At 51.2% G+C, this 18,874-nt stretch overlaps 1 protein-coding gene, 11 non-coding genes and 3 pseudogenes across 12 annotated transcripts; all 15 read right to left on the reverse strand.

The window, feature by feature from the left end:
* Positions 1-338: 338 nt before the first annotated feature.
* LOC149369223 (5S ribosomal RNA) lies at positions 339-457 on the reverse strand. The gene has a single exon (XR_016287480.1). It is a non-coding gene; the product is annotated as a 5S ribosomal RNA (ribosomal RNA).
* Positions 458-1,005: 548 nt separating this feature from the next.
* On the reverse strand, positions 1,006-1,124 carry LOC149369224 (5S ribosomal RNA). The gene has a single exon (XR_016287643.1). It is a non-coding gene; the product is annotated as a 5S ribosomal RNA (ribosomal RNA).
* Positions 1,125-1,669: 545 nt separating this feature from the next.
* LOC149369225 (5S ribosomal RNA) lies at positions 1,670-1,788 on the reverse strand. The gene has a single exon (XR_016287481.1). It is a non-coding gene; the product is annotated as a 5S ribosomal RNA (ribosomal RNA).
* A 546-nt stretch (positions 1,789-2,334) lies between these two features.
* Positions 2,335-2,453, reverse strand: LOC149369226 (5S ribosomal RNA). Its single transcript, XR_016287482.1, has one exon. It is a non-coding gene; the product is annotated as a 5S ribosomal RNA (ribosomal RNA).
* A 546-nt stretch (positions 2,454-2,999) lies between these two features.
* LOC149369227 (5S ribosomal RNA) lies at positions 3,000-3,118 on the reverse strand. Its single transcript, XR_016287483.1, has one exon. It is a non-coding gene; the product is annotated as a 5S ribosomal RNA (ribosomal RNA).
* Positions 3,119-3,666: 548 nt separating this feature from the next.
* On the reverse strand, positions 3,667-3,785 carry LOC149369228 (5S ribosomal RNA). Its single transcript, XR_016287484.1, has one exon. It is a non-coding gene; the product is annotated as a 5S ribosomal RNA (ribosomal RNA).
* Positions 3,786-4,334: 549 nt separating this feature from the next.
* On the reverse strand, positions 4,335-4,453 carry LOC149369229 (5S ribosomal RNA). Its single transcript, XR_016287486.1, has one exon. It is a non-coding gene; the product is annotated as a 5S ribosomal RNA (ribosomal RNA).
* A 547-nt stretch (positions 4,454-5,000) lies between these two features.
* On the reverse strand, positions 5,001-5,119 carry LOC149369230 (5S ribosomal RNA). The gene has a single exon (XR_016287635.1). It is a non-coding gene; the product is annotated as a 5S ribosomal RNA (ribosomal RNA).
* A 547-nt stretch (positions 5,120-5,666) lies between these two features.
* LOC149369231 (5S ribosomal RNA) lies at positions 5,667-5,785 on the reverse strand. Its single transcript, XR_016287487.1, has one exon. It is a non-coding gene; the product is annotated as a 5S ribosomal RNA (ribosomal RNA).
* Positions 5,786-6,331: 546 nt separating this feature from the next.
* LOC149369232 (5S ribosomal RNA) lies at positions 6,332-6,450 on the reverse strand. Its single transcript, XR_016287488.1, has one exon. It is a non-coding gene; the product is annotated as a 5S ribosomal RNA (ribosomal RNA).
* A 546-nt stretch (positions 6,451-6,996) lies between these two features.
* On the reverse strand, positions 6,997-7,105 carry LOC149369233 (5S ribosomal RNA; annotated as a pseudogene).
* A 547-nt stretch (positions 7,106-7,652) lies between these two features.
* LOC149369234 (5S ribosomal RNA) lies at positions 7,653-7,771 on the reverse strand. The gene has a single exon (XR_016287489.1). It is a non-coding gene; the product is annotated as a 5S ribosomal RNA (ribosomal RNA).
* Positions 7,772-12,578: 4,807 nt separating this feature from the next.
* On the reverse strand, positions 12,579-18,493 carry LOC149369235 (uncharacterized). Its single transcript, XM_089575585.1, has 2 exons — positions 17,371-18,493; positions 12,579-12,587 (listed from the first exon to the last, which is right to left on the reverse strand). The coding sequence occupies exons 1-2, from the start codon at positions 18,478-18,480 to the stop codon at positions 12,579-12,581; spliced, it is 1,119 nt and encodes a 372-aa protein (XP_089431711.1). The 5' UTR covers positions 18,481-18,493.
* On the reverse strand, positions 12,877-12,992 carry LOC149369236 (5S ribosomal RNA; annotated as a pseudogene).
* LOC149369237 (5S ribosomal RNA) lies at positions 13,541-13,659 on the reverse strand (annotated as a pseudogene).
* Positions 18,494-18,874: the final 381 nt, after the last annotated feature.

Genomic DNA, 18,874 nt, shown 5'->3' on the forward strand with positions numbered 1-18,874 from the left:
CGGCAGTGGGTGCGGTGCATGGTGCGGTGGGCGCATATTGTGCGCTTCTGCGCAGTGTTATGCGCACACTGGGCCTCCCAGCTATCTTGGGGCTTTGCTAGAGTTTAATCTGCAGTGTACCCGCCGCGGCAGACGTCAGAATGACAGCCGAGACGCCACGGGTTCGCTTCGAGTTTTGCCACAGTTTCGCGTCCGCACGTACTACACGTTGGACACGTTGCCGATGAGATTGTATTATCGATAACAAAATAACGTCACCTCCTATAGTTGCCTGAGACACTGCGCAACTATGACAGAAAAAAAAAAAACGTGAAGGGCGAATAAAAATGCAAAAGAAATGCCATCAGCACTCGGTGTTCCCAGGTGGTCTCCCTCCCAAGTACTGACCGAGCCCAATGCTGCTTAGCTTCGGTGATCGGACGAGAACCGGCGTATTCAACATGGTATGGCCGATGGCGAGAGACAGTGCTTTCCGAGTCTTTATGTACTGTGTTTGGCCCTCGAGGATGCAAAACTGCGCATGGATACTTCCCTCGCTCGTGGCAACAGCCGCCAAGCGTGCAGTTACCTGCCCTGCGCTTTTCTCAGCCGTTCTGGCGAACCTAAACCACTGCGGCATGCACGGAAAGAGCAGCGGGAGCGAGCCTGTGTTGTTTACACATGGACCGGCAGTGGGTGCGGTGCATGGTGCGGTGGGCGCATATTGTGCGCTTCTGCGCAGTGTTATGCGCACACTGGGCCTCCCAGCTATCTTGGGGCTTTGCTAGAGTTTAATCTGCAGTGTACCCGCCGCGGCAGACGTCAGAATGACAGCCGAGACGCCACGGGTTCGCTTCGAGTTTTGCCACAGTTTCGCGTCCGCACGTACTACACGTTGGACACGTTGCCGATGAGATTGTATTATCGATAACAAAATAACGTCACCTCCTATAGTTGCCTGAGACACTGCGCAACTATGACAGAAAAAAAAAAAAACGTGAAGGGCGAATAAAAATGCAAAAGAAATGCCATCAGCACTCGGTGTTCCCAGGTGGTCTCCCTCCCAAGTACTGACCGAGCCCAATGCTGCTTAGCTTCGGTGATCAGACGAGAACCGGCGTATTCAACATGGTATGGCCGATGGCGAGAGACAGTGCTTTCCGAGTCTTTATGTACTGTGTTTGGCCCTCGAGGATGCAAAACTGCGCATGGATACTTCCCTCGCTCGTGGCAACAGCCGCCAAGCGTGCAGTTACCTGCCCTGCGCTTTTCTCAGCCGTTCTGGCGAACCTAAACCACTGCGGCATGCACGGAAAGAGCAGCGGGAGCGAGCCTGTGTTGTTTACACATGGACCGGCAGTGGGTGCGGTGCATGGTGCGGTGGGCGCATATTGTGCGCTTCTGCGCAGTGTTATGCGCACACTGGGCCTCCCAGCTATCTTGGGGCTTTGCTAGAGTTTAATCTGCAGTGTACCCGCCGCGGCAGACGTCAGAATGACAGCCGAGACGCCACGGGTTCGCTTCGAGTTTTGCCACAGTTTCGCGTCCGCACGTACTACACGTTGGACACGTTGCCGATGAGATTGTATTATCGATAACAAAATAACGTCACCTCCTATAGTTGCCTGAGACACTGCGCAACTATGACAGAAAAAAAAAACGTGAAGGGCGAATAAAAATGCAAAAGAAATGCCATCAGCACTCGGTGTTCCCAGGTGGTCTCCCTCCCAAGTACTGACCGAGCCCAATGCTGCTTAGCTTCGGTGATCGGACGAGAACCGGCGTATTCAACATGGTATGGCCGATGGCGAGAGACAGTGCTTTCCGAGTCTTTATGTACTGTGTTTGGCCCTCGAGGATGCAAAACTGCGCATGGATACTTCCCTCGCTCGTGGCAACAGCCGCCAAGCGTGCAGTTACCTGCCCTGCGCTTTTCTCAGCCGTTCTGGCGAACCTAAACCACTGCGGCATGCACGGAAAGAGCAGCGGGAGCGAGCCTGTGTTGTTTACACATGGACCGGCAGTGGGTGCGGTGCATGGTGCGGTGGGCGCATATTGTGCGCTTCTGCGCAGTGTTATGCGCACACTGGGCCTCCCAGCTATCTTGGGGCTTTGCTAGAGTTTAATCTGCAGTGTACCCGCCGCGGCAGACGTCAGAATGACAGCCGAGACGCCACGGGTTCGCTTCGAGTTTTGCCACAGTTTCGCGTCCGCACGTACTACACGTTGGACACGTTGCCGATGAGATTGTATTATCGATAACAAAATAACGTCACCTCCTATAGTTGCCTGAGACACTGCGCAACTATGACAGAAAAAAAAAAACGTGAAGGGCGAATAAAAATGCAAAAGAAATGCCATCAGCACTCGGTGTTCCCAGGTGGTCTCCCTCCCAAGTACTGACCGAGCCCAATGCTGCTTAGCTTCGGTGATCGGACGAGAACCGGCGTATTCAACATGGTATGGCCGATGGCGAGAGACAGTGCTTTCCGAGTCTTTATGTACTGTGTTTGGCCCTCGAGGATGCAAAACTGCGCATGGATACTTCCCTCGCTCGTGGCAACAGCCGCCAAGCGTGCAGTTACCTGCCCTGCGCTTTTCTCAGCCGTTCTGGCGAACCTAAACCACTGCGGCATGCACGGAAAGAGCAGCGGGAGCGAGCCTGTGTTGTTTACACATGGACCGGCAGTGGGTGCGGTGCATGGTGCGGTGGGCGCATATTGTGCGCTTCTGCGCAGTGTTATGCGCACACTGGGCCTCCCAGCTATCTTGGGGCTTTGCTAGAGTTTAATCTGCAGTGTACCCGCCGCGGCAGACGTCAGAATGACAGCCGAGACGCCACGGGTTCGCTTCGAGTTTTGCCACAGTTTCGCGTCCGCACGTACTACACGTTGGACACGTTGCCGATGAGATTGTATTATCGATAACAAAATAACGTCACCTCCTATAGTTGCCTGAGACACTGCGCAACTATGACAGAAAAAAAAAAACGTGAAGGGCGAATAAAAATGCAAAAGAAATGCCATCAGCACTCGGTGTTCCCAGGTGGTCTCCCTCCCAAGTACTGACCGAGCCCAATGCTGCTTAGCTTCGGTGATCGGACGAGAACCGGCGTATTCAACATGGTATGGCCGATGGCGAGAGACAGTGCTTTCCGAGTCTTTATGTACTGTGTTTGGCCCTCGAGGATGCAAAACTGCGCATGGATACTTCCCTCGCTCGTGGCAACAGCCGCCAAGCGTGCAGTTACCTGCCCTGCGCTTTTCTCAGCCGTTCTGGCGAACCTAAACCACTGCGGCATGCACGGAAAGAGCAGCGGGAGCGAGCCTGTGTTGTTTACACATGGACCGGCAGTGGGTGCGGTGCATGGTGCGGTGGGCGCATATTGTGCGCTTCTGCGCAGTGTTATGCGCACACTGGGCCTCCCAGCTATCTTGGGGCTTTGCTAGAGTTTAATCTGCAGTGTACCCGCCGCGGCAGACGTCAGAATGACAGCCGAGACGCCACGGGTTCGCTTCGAGTTTTGCCACAGTTTCGCGTCCGCACGTACTACACGTTGGACACGTTGCCGATGAGATTGTATTATCGATAACAAAATAACGTCACCTCCTATAGTTGCCTGAGACACTGCGCAACTATGACAGAAAAAAAAAAAAACGTGAAGGGCGAATAAAAATGCAAAAGAAATGCCATCAGCACTCGGTGTTCCCAGGTGGTCTCCCTCCCAAGTACTGACCGAGCCCAATGCTGCTTAGCTTCGGTGATCGGACGAGAACCGGCGTATTCAACATGGTATGGCCGATGGCGAGAGACAGTGCTTTCCGAGTCTTTATGTACTGTGTTTGGCCCTCGAGGATGCAAAACTGCGCATGGATACTTCCCTCGCTCGTGGCAACAGCCGCCAAGCGTGCAGTTACCTGCCCTGCGCTTTTCTCAGCCGTTCTGGCGAACCTAAACCACTGCGGCATGCACGGAAAGAGCAGCGGGAGCGAGCCTGTGTTGTTTACACATGGACCGGCAGTGGGTGCGGTGCATGGTGCGGTGGGCGCATATTGTGCGCTTCTGCGCAGTGTTATGCGCACACTGGGCCTCCCAGCTATCTTGGGGCTTTGCTAGAGTTTAATCTGCAGTGTACCCGCCGCGGCAGACGTCAGAATGACAGCCGAGACGCCACGGGTTCGCTTCGAGTTTTGCCACAGTTTCGCGTCCGCACGTACTACACGTTGGACACGTTGCCGATGAGATTGTATTATCGATAACAAAATAACGTCACCTCCTATAGTTGCCTGAGACACTGCGCAACTATGACAGAAAAAAAAAAAAAACGTGAAGGGCGAATAAAAATGCAAAAGAAATGCCATCAGCACTCGGTGTTCCCAGGTGGTCTCCCTCCCAAGTACTGACCGAGCCCAATGCTGCTTAGCTTCGGTGATCGGACGAGAACCGGCGTATTCAACATGGTATGGCCGATGGCGAGAGACAGTGCTTTCCGAGTCTTTATGTACTGTGTTTGGCCCTCGAGGATGCAAAACTGCGCATGGATACTTCCCTCGCTCGTGGCAACAGCCGCCAAGCGTGCAGTTACCTGCCCTGCGCTTTTCTCAGCCGTTCTGGCGAACCTAAACCACTGCGGCATGCACGGAAAGAGCAGCGGGAGCGAGCCTGTGTTGTTTACACATGGACCGGCAGTGGGTGCGGTGCATGGTGCGGTGGGCGCATATTGTGCGCTTCTGCGCAGTGTTATGCGCACACTGGGCCTCCCAGCTATCTTGGGGCTTTGCTAGAGTTTAATCTGCAGTGTACCCGCCGCGGCAGACGTCAGAATGACAGCCGAGACGCCACGGGTTCGCTTCGAGTTTTGCCACAGTTTCGCGTCCGCACGTACTACACGTTGGACACGTTGCCGATGAGATTGTATTATCGATAACAAAATAACGTCACCTCCTATAGTTGCCTGAGACACTGCGCAACTATGACAGAAAAAAAAAAAACGTGAAGGGCGAATAAAAATGCAAAAGAAATGCCATCAGCACTCGGTGTTCCCAGGTGGTCTCCCTCCCAAGTACTGACCGAGCCCAATGCTGCTTAGCTTCGGTGATCGAACGAGAACCGGCGTATTCAACATGGTATGGCCGATGGCGAGAGACAGTGCTTTCCGAGTCTTTATGTACTGTGTTTGGCCCTCGAGGATGCAAAACTGCGCATGGATACTTCCCTCGCTCGTGGCAACAGCCGCCAAGCGTGCAGTTACCTGCCCTGCGCTTTTCTCAGCCGTTCTGGCGAACCTAAACCACTGCGGCATGCACGGAAAGAGCAGCGGGAGCGAGCCTGTGTTGTTTACACATGGACCGGCAGTGGGTGCGGTGCATGGTGCGGTGGGCGCATATTGTGCGCTTCTGCGCAGTGTTATGCGCACACTGGGCCTCCCAGCTATCTTGGGGCTTTGCTAGAGTTTAATCTGCAGTGTACCCGCCGCGGCAGACGTCAGAATGACAGCCGAGACGCCACGGGTTCGCTTCGAGTTTTGCCACAGTTTCGCGTCCGCACGTACTACACGTTGGACACGTTGCCGATGAGATTGTATTATCGATAACAAAATAACGTCACCTCCTATAGTTGCCTGAGACACTGCGCAACTATGACAGAAAAAAAAAAAACGTGAAGGGCGAATAAAAATGCAAAAGAAATGCCATCAGCACTCGGTGTTCCCAGGTGGTCTCCCTCCCAAGTACTGACCGAGCCCAATGCTGCTTAGCTTCGGTGATCGGACGAGAACCGGCGTATTCAACATGGTATGGCCGATGGCGAGAGACAGTGCTTTCCGAGTCTTTATGTACTGTGTTTGGCCCTCGAGGATGCAAAACTGCGCATGGATACTTCCCTCGCTCGTGGCAACAGCCGCCAAGCGTGCAGTTACCTGCCCTGCGCTTTTCTCAGCCGTTCTGGCGAACCTAAACCACTGCGGCATGCACGGAAAGAGCAGCGGGAGCGAGCCTGTGTTGTTTACACATGGACCGGCAGTGGGTGCGGTGCATGGTGCGGTGGGCGCATATTGTGCGCTTCTGCGCAGTGTTCTGCGCACACTGGGCCTCCCAGCTATCTTGGGGCTTTGCTAGAGTTTAATCTGCAGTGTACCCGCCGCGGCAGACGTCAGAATGACAGCCGAGACGCCACGGGTTCGCTTCGAGTTTTGCCACAGTTTCGCGTCCGCACGTACTACACGTTGGACACGTTGCCGATGAGATTGTATTATCGATAACAAAATAACGTCACCTCCTATAGTTGCCTGAGACACTGCGCAACTATGACAGAAAAAAAAAAACGTGAAGGGCGAATAAAAATGCAAAAGAAATGCCATCAGCACTCGGTGTTCCCAGGTGGTCTCCCTCCCAAGTACTGACCGAGCCCAATGCTGCTTAGCTTCGGTGATCGGACGAGAACCGGCGTATTCAACATGGTATGGCCGATGGCGAGAGACAGTGCTTTCCGAGTCTTTATGTACTGTGTTTGGCCCTCGAGGATGCAAAACTGCGCATGGATACTTCCCTCGCTCGTGGCAACAGCCGCCAAGCGTGCAGTTACCTGCCCTGCGCTTTTCTCAGCCGTTCTGGCGAACCTAAACCACTGCGGCATGCACGGAAAGAGCAGCGGGAGCGAGCCTGTGTTGTTTACACATGGACCGGCAGTGGGTGCGGTGCATGGTGCGGTGGGCGCATATTGTGCGCTTCTGCGCAGTGTTATGCGCACACTGGGCCTCCCAGCTATCTTGGGGCTTTGCTAGAGTTTAATCTGCAGTGTACCCGCCGCGGCAGACGTCAGAATGACAGCCGAGACGCCACGGGTTCGCTTCGAGTTTTGCCACAGTTTCGCGTCCGCACGTACTACACGTTGGACACGTTGCCGATGAGATTGTATTATCGATAACAAAATAACGTCACCTCCTATAGTTGCCTGAGACACTGCGCAACTATGACAGAAAAAAAAAAACGTGAAGGGCGAATAAAAATGCAAAAGAAATGCCATCAGCACTCGGTGGTCTCCCTCCCAAGTACTGACCGAGCCCAATGCTGCTTAGCTTCGGTGATCGGACGAGAACCGGCGTATTCAACATGGTATGGCCGATGGCGAGAGACAGTGCTTTCCGAGTCTTTATGTACTGTGTTTGGCCCTCGAGGATGCAAAACTGCGCATGGATACTTCCCTCGCTCGTGGCAACAGCCGCCAAGCGTGCAGTTACCTGCCCTGCGCTTTTCTCAGCCGTTCTGGCGAACCTAAACCACTGCGGCATGCACGGAAAGAGCAGCGGGAGCGAGCCTGTGTTGTTTACACATGGACCGGCAGTGGGTGCGGTGCATGGTGCGGTGGGCGCATATTGTGCGCTTCTGCGCAGTGTTATGCGCACACTGGGCCTCCCAGCTATCTTGGGGCTTTGCTAGAGTTTAATCTGCAGTGTACCCGCCGCGGCAGACGTCAGAATGACAGCCGAGACGCCACGGGTTCGCTTCGAGTTTTGCCACAGTTTCGCGTCCGCACGTACTACACGTTGGACACGTTGCCGATGAGATTGTATTATCGATAACAAAATAACGTCACCTCCTATAGTTGCCTGAGACACTGCGCAACTATGACAGAAAAAAAAAAAACGTGAAGGGCGAATAAAAATGCAAAAGAAATGCCATCAGCACTCGGTGTTCCCAGGTGGTCTCCCTCCCAAGTACTGACCGAGCCCAATGCTGCTTAGCTTCGGTGATCGGACGAGAACCGGCGTATTCAACATGGTATGGCCGATGGCGAGAGACAGTGCTTTCCGAGTCTTTATGTACTGTGTTTGGCCCTCGAGGATGCAAAACTGCGCATGGATACTTCCCTCGCTCGTGGCAACCGCCGCCAAGCGTGCAGTTACCTGCCCTGCGCTTTTCTCAGCCGTTCTGGCGAACCTAAACCACTGCGGCATGCACGGAAAGAGCAGCGGGAGCGAGCCTGTGTTGTTTACACATGGACCGGCAGTGGGTGCGGTGCATGGTGCGGTGGGCGCATATTGTGCGCTTCTGCGCAGTGTTATGCGCACACTGGGCCTCCCAGCTATCTTGGGGCTTTGCTAGAGTTTAATCTGCAGTGTACCCGCCGCGGCAGACGTCAGAATGACAGCCGAGACGCCACGGGTTCGCTTCGAGTTTTGCCACAGTTTCGCGTCCGCACGTACTACACGTTGGACACGTTGCCGATGAGATTGTATTATCGATAACAAAATAACGTCACCTCCTATAGTTGCCTGAGACACTGCGCAACTATGACAGAAAAAAAAAAAAACGTGAAGGGCGAATAAAAATGCAAAAGAAATGCCATCCCCAAGTGAAATTGGCCGACGGCCGACCACCGGTAAGCAATTGGGCAGTGCTCGGCAGCCGGTATCCACGGCCAACCAATGGCGGCCCCTAGTCGGGCCGTAGTTGGCTGCCAATTGGGCTGGTTAATAGTTGGCCAAAAATGTTCAGCCAACTACCGGCAAATGATAGGAAATTAGTCGGCACCCAACGCTCGGGCAACCACACGGGGACCATTGTAGGGCCATGGTTGGCTACCCACTGGCTTGGCCGGGGACGTATATGCCAGACGCACGTGCAGTAGGCGCGTGGAAATTGCGGACGAAACGCTCGATCGACGTACGTTTCATATTAGCCCAATATTTTTTTTATACGAATACACTGCGCGCATGACTGCATGCATGTTGAGCCTAACATGCATGCAGTCATTATCAATCAATTATCAATCATTATTATTAATTTATCAATCGGTGAAATGTAATGTGTAAGCAATATGCAGGTGCAATGCTGCGGCATCAATTGCGTTTTAATGCTGAGCATTTAAATAATTGTCGGACGAGTGCAGTTTCATCGAGAGATAAAAGGAAAGTCCCGTAATTCTGACACCAAACGAAACCGAAACTCAAAAGTTTCGGTTTCGAGGTTTTATTGCAATTGACAAGCAATTGTTTATTTATCAAGATGTAGTGAAGCAATGTAAATTTTAACTTGCATAATTTGAGAAAAATTAATAAAACAACACATTTGTTTTATTTTTTGTTCTTTGCGAACATATTTTTGACAGCACATCTACGAAAGCGCGGTGTCAGTCACAACGACTGAATCTGCGACGCGATGCTCTTCCCCATGCTCTTCCCGCGCTTTTCACACTCATGCTCTCGTAGCGGCGTAGCTGGCAAAGTGCTTCGTTTGGATTTGAAGCATTCGTTGTTCCTGCACTGCCGTGTCTTGGCCTTTCACCATGACAACACCACCTGACCTAAACGTTGGAAGGTAAGACCTCATCATGGAGCGGTTCTTGAGGGCGAAACGTCGCCGAGAGCTTTATCTGGCGAAGGCGGGCAGCGTTCGGTGTTTGCAGCAAGGCGCAGAAGACGTAGAGGCGGCAGCATGCTCTGAGACATTCCCCCATTTGCAATCCGACAATCCATCACGTTTAGCAATTGTTGGAAACGATAGATTTGAACCGTTCGGGGACAGCTTAGGGCAAGCATATGCAGCAGTGAATACTTTTGAATCCTCTGTCGTGGCAGCTGAGGCACAGTGTTCAAGTGCAGATCAAGCTGAGTCAGTCGGAAGTGACTTGCACGGTCAAAACACTGGTCCCGTGGAGCCTTATGAACATGACTTAGTTGATGTTCCCGACAATGCCGAGTGTCCAAAGGGGATAAGGAGCCAGTTGAGGGCTTGGGCTGTGAAGTATCATATCAGGAGAGCGGCAGTTAATTCACTGCTTGACATTCTTAGGCCGCACTTCACTGATCTTCCTAAGACACAGTATGCTCTAGTGTCCACTCGACAAAGCGTGCCACTTGAACAACTCGGCAGTGGTGAGTACGTTCATTTTGGCCTTCAGAGAGGCTTATTGCGTGCATTGGACATGTGGTATTCGGCTCCAAGTAATGGAGCCGGAAATTCTTCAGCACACTGGTGAAGAATTGTCATGATGTCTAAACATGCTGGTCATTTTATCAGCCATATATTCTTCAGTACAATACATTTGTCCCAGGTGGTGGAAATTCTGGAGCCCTCCACTAAGGTGTCCCCATAGTCCATCTGTTGCTTCTGGGACATTAAACCCGCAATGTTTTCCCAGGAAAAAAAATTTTGAGTGCTTCGAGATTCTATTCTATTTAGTCTACTTTGTCATGAAACAATTTCGTATTCATTCTTAATTTTGCACTGCTATGACGTGGACTAAATGCAGGTTTTAAATGATTTGCCTGTATTTAAGGGTAAATATGCATGTTGGCGGTAGTGTAGCTGTTTTATTGTTGGCTTAGAATGCCTCATTAAAGCAACTTGTTAAAACAATTGCTACTGTATACTACATCAGGTTTCATGCAATTGTAAAATTATTGAATTTCTAATACTGCTTGCAATTGTTTAGTGCTATTTGTAATGGTACACACAATGCCAAAATTTTCAGTATATAATGCCCTGATTTTAGCTAAAACATTTATAATACTGTTGTGAAGACATTGAAGACTGCCCACAAATATATCATAATGGATGCTATGTACAAAGAACAGATATTCTAGTTTATTGCATTTTGCCCTCATTTTGCATGTTATTTTGGGTTCAAAGTGAATATTGCAATGGTTATAGAATATAGTGCTGACTACTGTTATATCCGAGTCTGGACTACAAAGCACTGGATTATTTGGTTGTAATATCACTGCTGAGCTGGTTTCAACCTTTTTGAAGTGGTGGCATTTGTTTTTGCTCTCTTCTTTTATTGTAGCCTGCCTGAGAGCACACTACCCTGAACAAGCAACCCTGAAGAATAGCAGCGCTGTTATAAAGCGCTGGCTGATTGGCGCGCAGGATCGGGAGGGTGGCCGCAGCCAGAGGCGCCAGCCGACTCGAGCAAGGGAGGCAGTGGGCACAGAAGAATACTTTCTTCACTTTAAAGACCCCCTTCAGGGAGTATTACATAAGGGGTGGCTTAATGTATTCAACAATCATAAATATGCAGCAATCATAAACAATCATATTCAGCAATCTTTGAAGTATGATACAAATGGTTACAGCGGATAAGAATGAAGGTAGACACGTGATGGCGGCAACATCGGCGGGGAGGGCATTCTAGTCAACAATGACGCGAGGAAAAAAGAACTGAAAAAGTATCAGTACGCGATAGAGGCCGGCGATGTGAAATGGGTGTGCGGTGCGGTGAGATATGCGGGCCGGATGAGAAATGTAAGGTGTTTGATTCTGAGTGCTATGGAAAATCTTGTGGAGCAAACACATGCAGGCGACGCGACGGCGAGCTTCAAGGCTTTCGAGACCGGAAGTATTCTTTAGAGATGAAACGCTGATTGTATATGAATAAGCAGAATGAACGAAGCGAATGGCGCGGTTTTGAACTGATTCGAGTGCATTTGTTTGGTATATTTGGTGTGGATTCCAGATGGGACTGGCGTACTCAAGTTTAGGTCTAATAAGGGTTTTGTAAGCTAGAAGTTTCACTTGCTGCGGTGCATGACGAAGATAATGGTTTAGGAATCCTAGAGATCTATTGGCAGATGATATGATTGTGGTAATGTGTATTCGCCAAGAAAGATCGGTACAGAGTGTTACACCGAGGTGCTTGAATGATTGGACACTTTCTATAGATGAGTTGGCAATTGTATAGGAAAAAACAAGGGGGTTGCGTTGACGCTGAAATGAGACGAGTTTGCATTTTTTAGCGTTTAGTGTCATTAGCCAGAGGTCACACCATTCATTGATGCGGTTGTGCTCATTTTGAAGAGCCACTTGTTCGGAAATGTTTGTAACGGTACAATAAATTACACAGTCATCGGCGAATATGCAAATTTTACACGATACTTGTGGCGCCAGATCGTTAATATATATTGGGAATAAAAGCGGGCCGAGCACAGATCCCTGCGGAACACCGGATGTTATGGGAAGAGTGCCTGAGTTGTGATTGTTAATAGAAACAAACTGAGAACGGTTAGCTAGGAATTCTTTAATTCAGTCTAGAATATTAGAGTGCAAATTTAAAAAGGTTAGTTTCAGTGATAGGCTTTGGTGTGGTACCTTGTCAAAAGCCTTCGCGAAATCTAAAAGTAATGCATCGGTCTGTATGTTACGGTCGAGGTTAGCAAGCAGGTCGAAAGTGAAGATTGCCAATTGGGTATCGCAGGAAAGTCCCCTACGAAACCCGTGCTGAGCCGGATGAAGAAAGTTGTTAGAATCTCGGAGATTTACGACATGGGAATAGATATATGACATGTTCCATGATTTTGCAAGGCACACTGGTTAAGGAGATGGGGTGATAATTCAATGGCGTGTCCTTTACACCTGATTTGTAGACCGATATGACCCTCCCCACCTTCCAGTCATCCGGTAGCATTCCTGTTGAAAGTGATTGTGAATAGAATATTAATAAAAGATATATGGCTGAAATGTGTTTGGTGTTTTTCAATATTTTGTAAGATTGCGCAGTACGCGTGCGTTTACAGCAAGTGCAACTGCTTGTATACTGATGTCTGCATAAAGGAACCCATTAATAATTGCTGCAAGTTCGTCTTCATTGTTTGTGTCGCCTCAAGATGCCTGTGCATACAGGTCGGATTCCTCATGGCCAAAATTTAGTTTCCAAACGTCATATATAGGTACGGTAACCACGATTTGTCATTGGTTCGCAATCTAGCAGGGCGCTGGCTGGCGACGGCAAGGTCGGCATACGGCCTCGGCCCTATGTTGGCAGCCAAAGGTCGGCCAATGTGAGGCCAATCACCAATCCCGACCTCGGCCCAACCTAGTTTGCCAAGCTAGGGCCAAGGTCGGCCAGGCCGGCTACCGACTTTGGCCCAACATAGGGGCGAGGTCGTTTTTTCAGTTGGGTCAGCACTCGGTGTTCCCAGGTGGTCTCCCTCCCAAGTACTGACCGAGCCCAATGCTGCTTAGCTTCGGTGATCGGACGAGAACCGGCGTATTCAACATGGTATGGCCGATGGCGAGAGACAGTGCTTTCCGAGTCTTTATGTACTGTGTTTGGCCCTCGAGGATGCAAAACTGCGCATGGATACTTCCCTCGCTCGTGGCAACAGCCGCCAAGCGTGCAGTTACCTGCCCTGCGCTTTTCTCAGCCGTTCTGGCGAACCTAAACCACTGCGGCATGCACGGAAAGAGCAGCGGGAGCGAGCCTGTGTTGTTTACACATGGACCGGCAGTGGGTGCGGTGCATGGTGCGGTGGGCGCATATTGTGCGCTTCTGCGCAGTGTTATGCGCACACTGGGCCTCCCAGCTATCTTGGGGCTTTGCTAGAGTTTAATCTGCAGTGTACCCGCCGCGGCAGACGTCAGAATGACAGCCGAGACGCCACGGGTTCGCTTCGAGTTTTGCCACAGTTTCGCGTCCGCACGTACTACACGTTGGACACGTTGCCGATGAGATTGTATTATCGATAACAAAATAACGTCACCTCCTATAGTTGCCTGAGACACTGCGCAACTATGACAGAAAAAAAAAAAAACGTGAAGGGCGAATAAAAATGCAAAAGAAATGCCATCAGCACTCGGTGTTCCCAGGTGGTCTCCCTCCCAAGTACTGACCGAGCCCAATGCTGCTTAGCTTCGGTGATCGGACGAGAACCGGCGTATTCAACATGGTATGGCCGATTTTTTTTTTTTTTTTTTTTCTTTATTGCCTGGCTTTGACACAGAAAATCAACAAACACAAAAAAAACGCTTTGTACATACGCCTCGTGGTCAGCCAGCATGATTCTGGCTTCGTCGAATTAAAATTCACGCAATGTACAGAGCGGCTCTAGTCTTGAGAGCCACTCTGGAGGGTCCGCAGCGGCTTTCTGAATGGCCAGAAACATATCCATACATTCGCGAAAGTAAATTCTGGCAGGTCTTGCGTCTCTGTCACAATGCCAGCCTGCCATTCTGGAGCGCCATATACAGTGGAGGCCTGTCAGCATTATTAAGTCAAAAGGCACCCCATCCTCATTGTCAACACATAAGTACCGGATGCCATACGGGTCTAGTGGAAATTCTTTCTTTAGGGTTCGCTGCAATACATCCCAAAAATAAACCCCTTCCCAACAGTGTAAAAATACATGGTCTATTGTTTCCGGCTTTCTGCAAATTAAACAGTGAGATCCCCAGGGTAAAAATAAATCCTTTCCCTCTAAAAATTTTTTAACCGGCAAGGTTCCGGTGTGCAGCTTAAAAAAGAAGGTTTTTGTTCCTGGCGGCACCTGCATTTTTTTCACTCTCTTCAAAACATCTTTGCCTTGGCCTCCACTGTACAAGGCCCTGTACAAGGGCACTGGGAAAACAACATCGCACAAAGCATGGTACAGTTTCTTTCGTTTCACAGTCGACAGAAAGTCATTTGAAAACCGCGCCGAAAGAAACCTTACACTGGCTACGATTTCCCGATAAAAACCGGTGACCCTACTGTAAATCTCAGCAGTGCCGACTATGTATTCTGGAAGCAGATGCCGCAGCCTAACTTGGCATACGGTACGCAAAAACGGGTCTCTGGTGTCCCGAAAGAACAAAAAACGATTGACCAGCTGTCTCAAAAACAAATGGCCCAGTCCCAGCCCGCCGTCTTGTACCCGTCGGAACAGGTTGGTCCGGCTGCAGCGCTCCCATTCAGACGACCAGATAAAAACGGCGAAAATTCGGTGCAGCTTTTGAATGCTTAGCCGTGAACAGTGCAACACCTGCATTACGTACCAGAGCCTGCTGATAAAGAACAAGTTGCAAACAGTGGCTCTGGCGAAAATCGACAAGGTTGTTCCTTTCCACTTATCTGCTCTCTCCCGTGTGTCTTTGACCTGTCCTGTCCAATACTGTTCGCTGTCACGATAAGCATCGAGCGGAACGCCCAAGTATTTATCTGGCGTCGTCGTCCAAGGCACACTGGCAAACCGTTCGGGCGTAGATGCCCAGCTTCCGTGCCAAAGCCCGAGGCACTTCGACCAGTTAACCCCGCTTCCTGTAGCTTGGCTGAAATCGCGTACACATTGAACAGCCTCGCTTATGCCTCCCTCGTCAACGGCAAACACAGCTATGTCATCAGCGTACGCCAAGAGCTTTACTTCGGCTGCTTGTAAACTGAAACCGGTAATACTACTGTTTTTCAGTATTTTCAAACAAAGGGTCTCCACATAAATACAAAATAAAAGGGGGCTGAGGGGACAGCCCTGGCGCACCGAACGCTGCACGCTAATGGGGGCCCCCAGACTCTTGTCAACGATCAATCTCGTCGTGCAGTTCCGGTATGCCAGGGCCACACCCTCGCTGATAACAGAACCAACATTAACATGGCCTAATACAGGAAACAAAAGTTCGTGGGCAACGCAGTCAAAAGCCTTTTCCAAATCGATCTGGAGAATAGCCACCTGACCATTAGTGTCATCACAGGTTTCCAAGACACTGCGCGCAACGTGAATGTTTGTAAAAATAGACCGCCCTTTAATACCGCAGGTCTGATGCGGACCAACTAATAAATGAATCACGGTCTGCAACCTTCGCGCCAGAACCTTCATGTAAATTTTGTACTCGACGTTAGTTAGTGCTATGGGTCGGTATGCTGTTACCAGTCGTAACCTGTCTATGTCGTCCGTTTTCGGAATCAGCACAGTATGGGACGAGCCATAGGACGGAGGCAGTGCTTTTACTTTATAGGCTTCATTAAAGATTACCTGCAAGACCGGGGAAATTACGTTTTTAAATTCTTTGTAGAATGCCGCGCTGAACCCGTCTGGTCCAGGCGACTTACCAGGGTTTAAACTGTCTATTGCTTGCTCGACTTCCAATTGAGTTATCTCCTGCTCTAATCTGTCTTTAGTTTCGTCGTCCAGACGCGGCATCTCGGCCAGAAACGCCTCCTTAAAAGTGATAACATCTACCGGATGCAATGCGAAGAGCGCCTGGTAATGCTCGAAAAAAGCTGCTTTGATATGATCGATGTCCGTTTTTGCAACACCTCTCCATTCTATTTCGTTTATGTGATTTCTTTCGGCACGGGCCTTTTCTAAACCAAGCGCTCGTTTCGTTGGCGCTTCCCCTGCTGCCATGTCTTCTGCCCTTGCCCTCACTAATGCTCCCCGATAACGTTCTTGTTCGATTAGCTCTAGCTTTTGTTTGGTTTTTCTTATATCCTCTATCCATTTACCAGGCGCTCGGCATTCCTGTTTTATCATCTTCTGAAGCAGTGCCTTTAGCTCCATTTCCTCTTTTTTTGCTTCATGACGTATACAGGTGGCTCTATCTATTGCTTTTAATTTTAAAGTTTCTTTAGTGAGCTCCCACTGCTGCCAAATCCTCATGTTACTACTTGGTTCTATTTTTGCTATTTCTTCCCTTACAGCTCGGTTATACAATTCGTCCTGGAGTAGCTTCTCATTTAACTTCCACATTTCCCATGAAAAACCATTCCCCTTCTTAATGAATCCTATGCAGCATTGAACCAAACAGTGGTCAGAAAATGAAACCGGCAGAACTACATAACTATTGCATTTAGGGACCGTTTCCGTGGATGCATAAATTCGGTCTAGCCGTGCGTGACTTGTGCCCTCGAATCGTGTGTACTTTACAGCACGCGTTCCTTCAAGACACTCTGCTACATCCTCGAGGTTGCAGTTCACAATCATTCGTAACAACACTTCGGTGCTTTTATCCCTGAAACCTCGGACGCTTGTCTTGTCGCGCGCACTAAGAACACAGTTGTAATCGCCCATAACAATGAGCTGCCTGTCCGTGCGAAGCCGTTCTTCTACGCTTTCAAAAAACGCGGCTCGGCCATCAACCACATTAGGTGCATACAGACAAACAATGCGCCAGTCGATGTTACAGAGCGAAAAATCGATGGACACGTATCGCCCCGACAGGCACGAATGATGACCGTGTACTTCTATCCCCGGCAACTTCTTAACAAAAAGAATACAGCCAGCCGATGTGCCTACAGCATGGCTAACGACGGCAAAATACCTAGACGTGAAACGTCGCACCATGCTCCCGGTCTCCTCCTCCCCGTCGACTTTGGTCTCCTGCACTGCCAGTATATCGATATCTTGCTCCGTTACAAGTCGGTACAGCTGGCTTTGTTTTCTTTTACCTGCCAGGCCTCTAACGTTTAGGGTGGCGACTTTAAACGGAGTTGCAGAAGCCATTTTAACTTAGGAAGAGGAGACCGAAAGCATGGTGCTTACCTCTCGCGTCCAGCATGTCGCTAGACGATGCCGTCGCCGCCGGTGTCACCCGGCGCGAGCACGTGCTCCTGGTCAGGCGGCGCCTTGTCGCCGCCACGCTTGTCAGTCGGGACCTTTGGGCGCGGCCGCAGGCTCGGCCGTCGCGCTTGCGGCGTCTTTGCCGGCGGTTCCTCCACGCTGGGCTCTGCTGCCTTCTCCCCGTTGGCCTTGGTCTCGGCGTGCGAACGCTTCGCAGGTGTAGTCACGCCGACGTGCACGCGGGAGTCGGCCTTGTCGTCGTGGCTCTCGCTGGCCGCCTTGCGTTCCACGTCCACGTGCACGGGCGGGCTCGCTCCATCGTTGGGCGTTCCCACTGGCGTCGAAGGCGAGTCAGCAGCTGGCGACCCGCTCTCCTGTGCGACAGCCATGTCGGTGTTGCTACTTGCACCAGCTGGCTGAACCGCCACCTCATCCGTTTTGCCCGCGTCGTCGATACCGCTCGCTGCTTCCTCCGCTTCGACGACGTCCATGAGCTCGGCGGAGTCGCTCGCCGCTACACGCCCGGTAGCCGACGCGTAGGTGCGCACGCAGTCAGCCTCGGAGTGTCCATAGCGACGGCACTTCGAGCACCTGGGCACCTTACAATCACGGCGGACGTGCCCCGTGCCGCTGCAGCGCAGGCACTGCATCGGCCGCCCTGGCACCACCACGAGAGCCAACTCGCCAGCGACTCGTACCTGGTGGGGCAGGTCATCCACCTTCACACCTGGCTTCAGTTTGAGGAGCACGGTCCTTGTGGTGGACCCCTTCTCCTTCATCCCGGCGACGCGCCAACGCTCCCGGTTGACTTCGGTCACGTTGCCGAACGCCGCGAATGCCGTACGGATGTCCTCGTCGGCGACGCCGTGAAGCATCCAGTGCAGACGCAGCTTGACTTGGTGGTCCTCTGGGTCAAAAACGATGCAGCGGCGTCCCTTGACTTCCAGCTCCTTCATGGCGGCCAGTTTCTTTGCGGCGTCAGCGCTGCTGAAGGTCACCGCCCATACATGGTTTATCTGGTACGCCCCCAACGCCACGACGTCGGGGAGCGCACCAACGTTGGCGAGGGCGTCCCTGAAGTCTTCGACCCTGTAGGGTCTCACACGCACGTCGCCGTGCAGAAAAACCGTGTTTAAAACAACACGTCCGGTGGGCAGGGTAGGCAGAACGATTTCGTAATCCTTATCTGCGTCGCTGGCAAACCTGTTTCCGCGGCCGGCAACGGCCGCTATCGCCGCTCCGTGGGAGCTCATGATTCTGCGTCCGTCACGCTCGGTGGCTGGAAGTAGAATGACATGGTATGGCCGATGGCGAGAGACAGTGCTTTCCGAGTCTTTATGTACTGTGTTTGGCCCTCGAGGATGCAAAACTGCGCATGGATACTTCCCTCGCTCGTGGCAACAGCCGCCAAGCGTGCAGTTACCTGCCCTGCGCTTTTCTCAGCCGTTCTGGCGAACCTAAACCACTGCGGCATGCACGGAAAGAGCAGCGGGAGCGAGCCTGTGTTGTTTACACATGGACCGGCAGTGGGTGCGGTGCATGGTGCGGTGGGCGCATATTGTGCGCTTCTGCGCAGTGTTATGCGCACACTGGGCCTCCCAGCTATCTTGGGGCTTTGCTAGAGTTTAATCTGCAGTGTACCCGCCG

This window comes from Amblyomma mixtum, chromosome 1 (assembly GCF_055824585.1).
Source record: "Amblyomma mixtum isolate Tamu chromosome 1, ASM5582458v1, whole genome shotgun sequence".
Classification (NCBI taxonomy): domain Eukaryota; kingdom Metazoa; phylum Arthropoda; class Arachnida; order Ixodida; family Ixodidae; genus Amblyomma; species Amblyomma mixtum.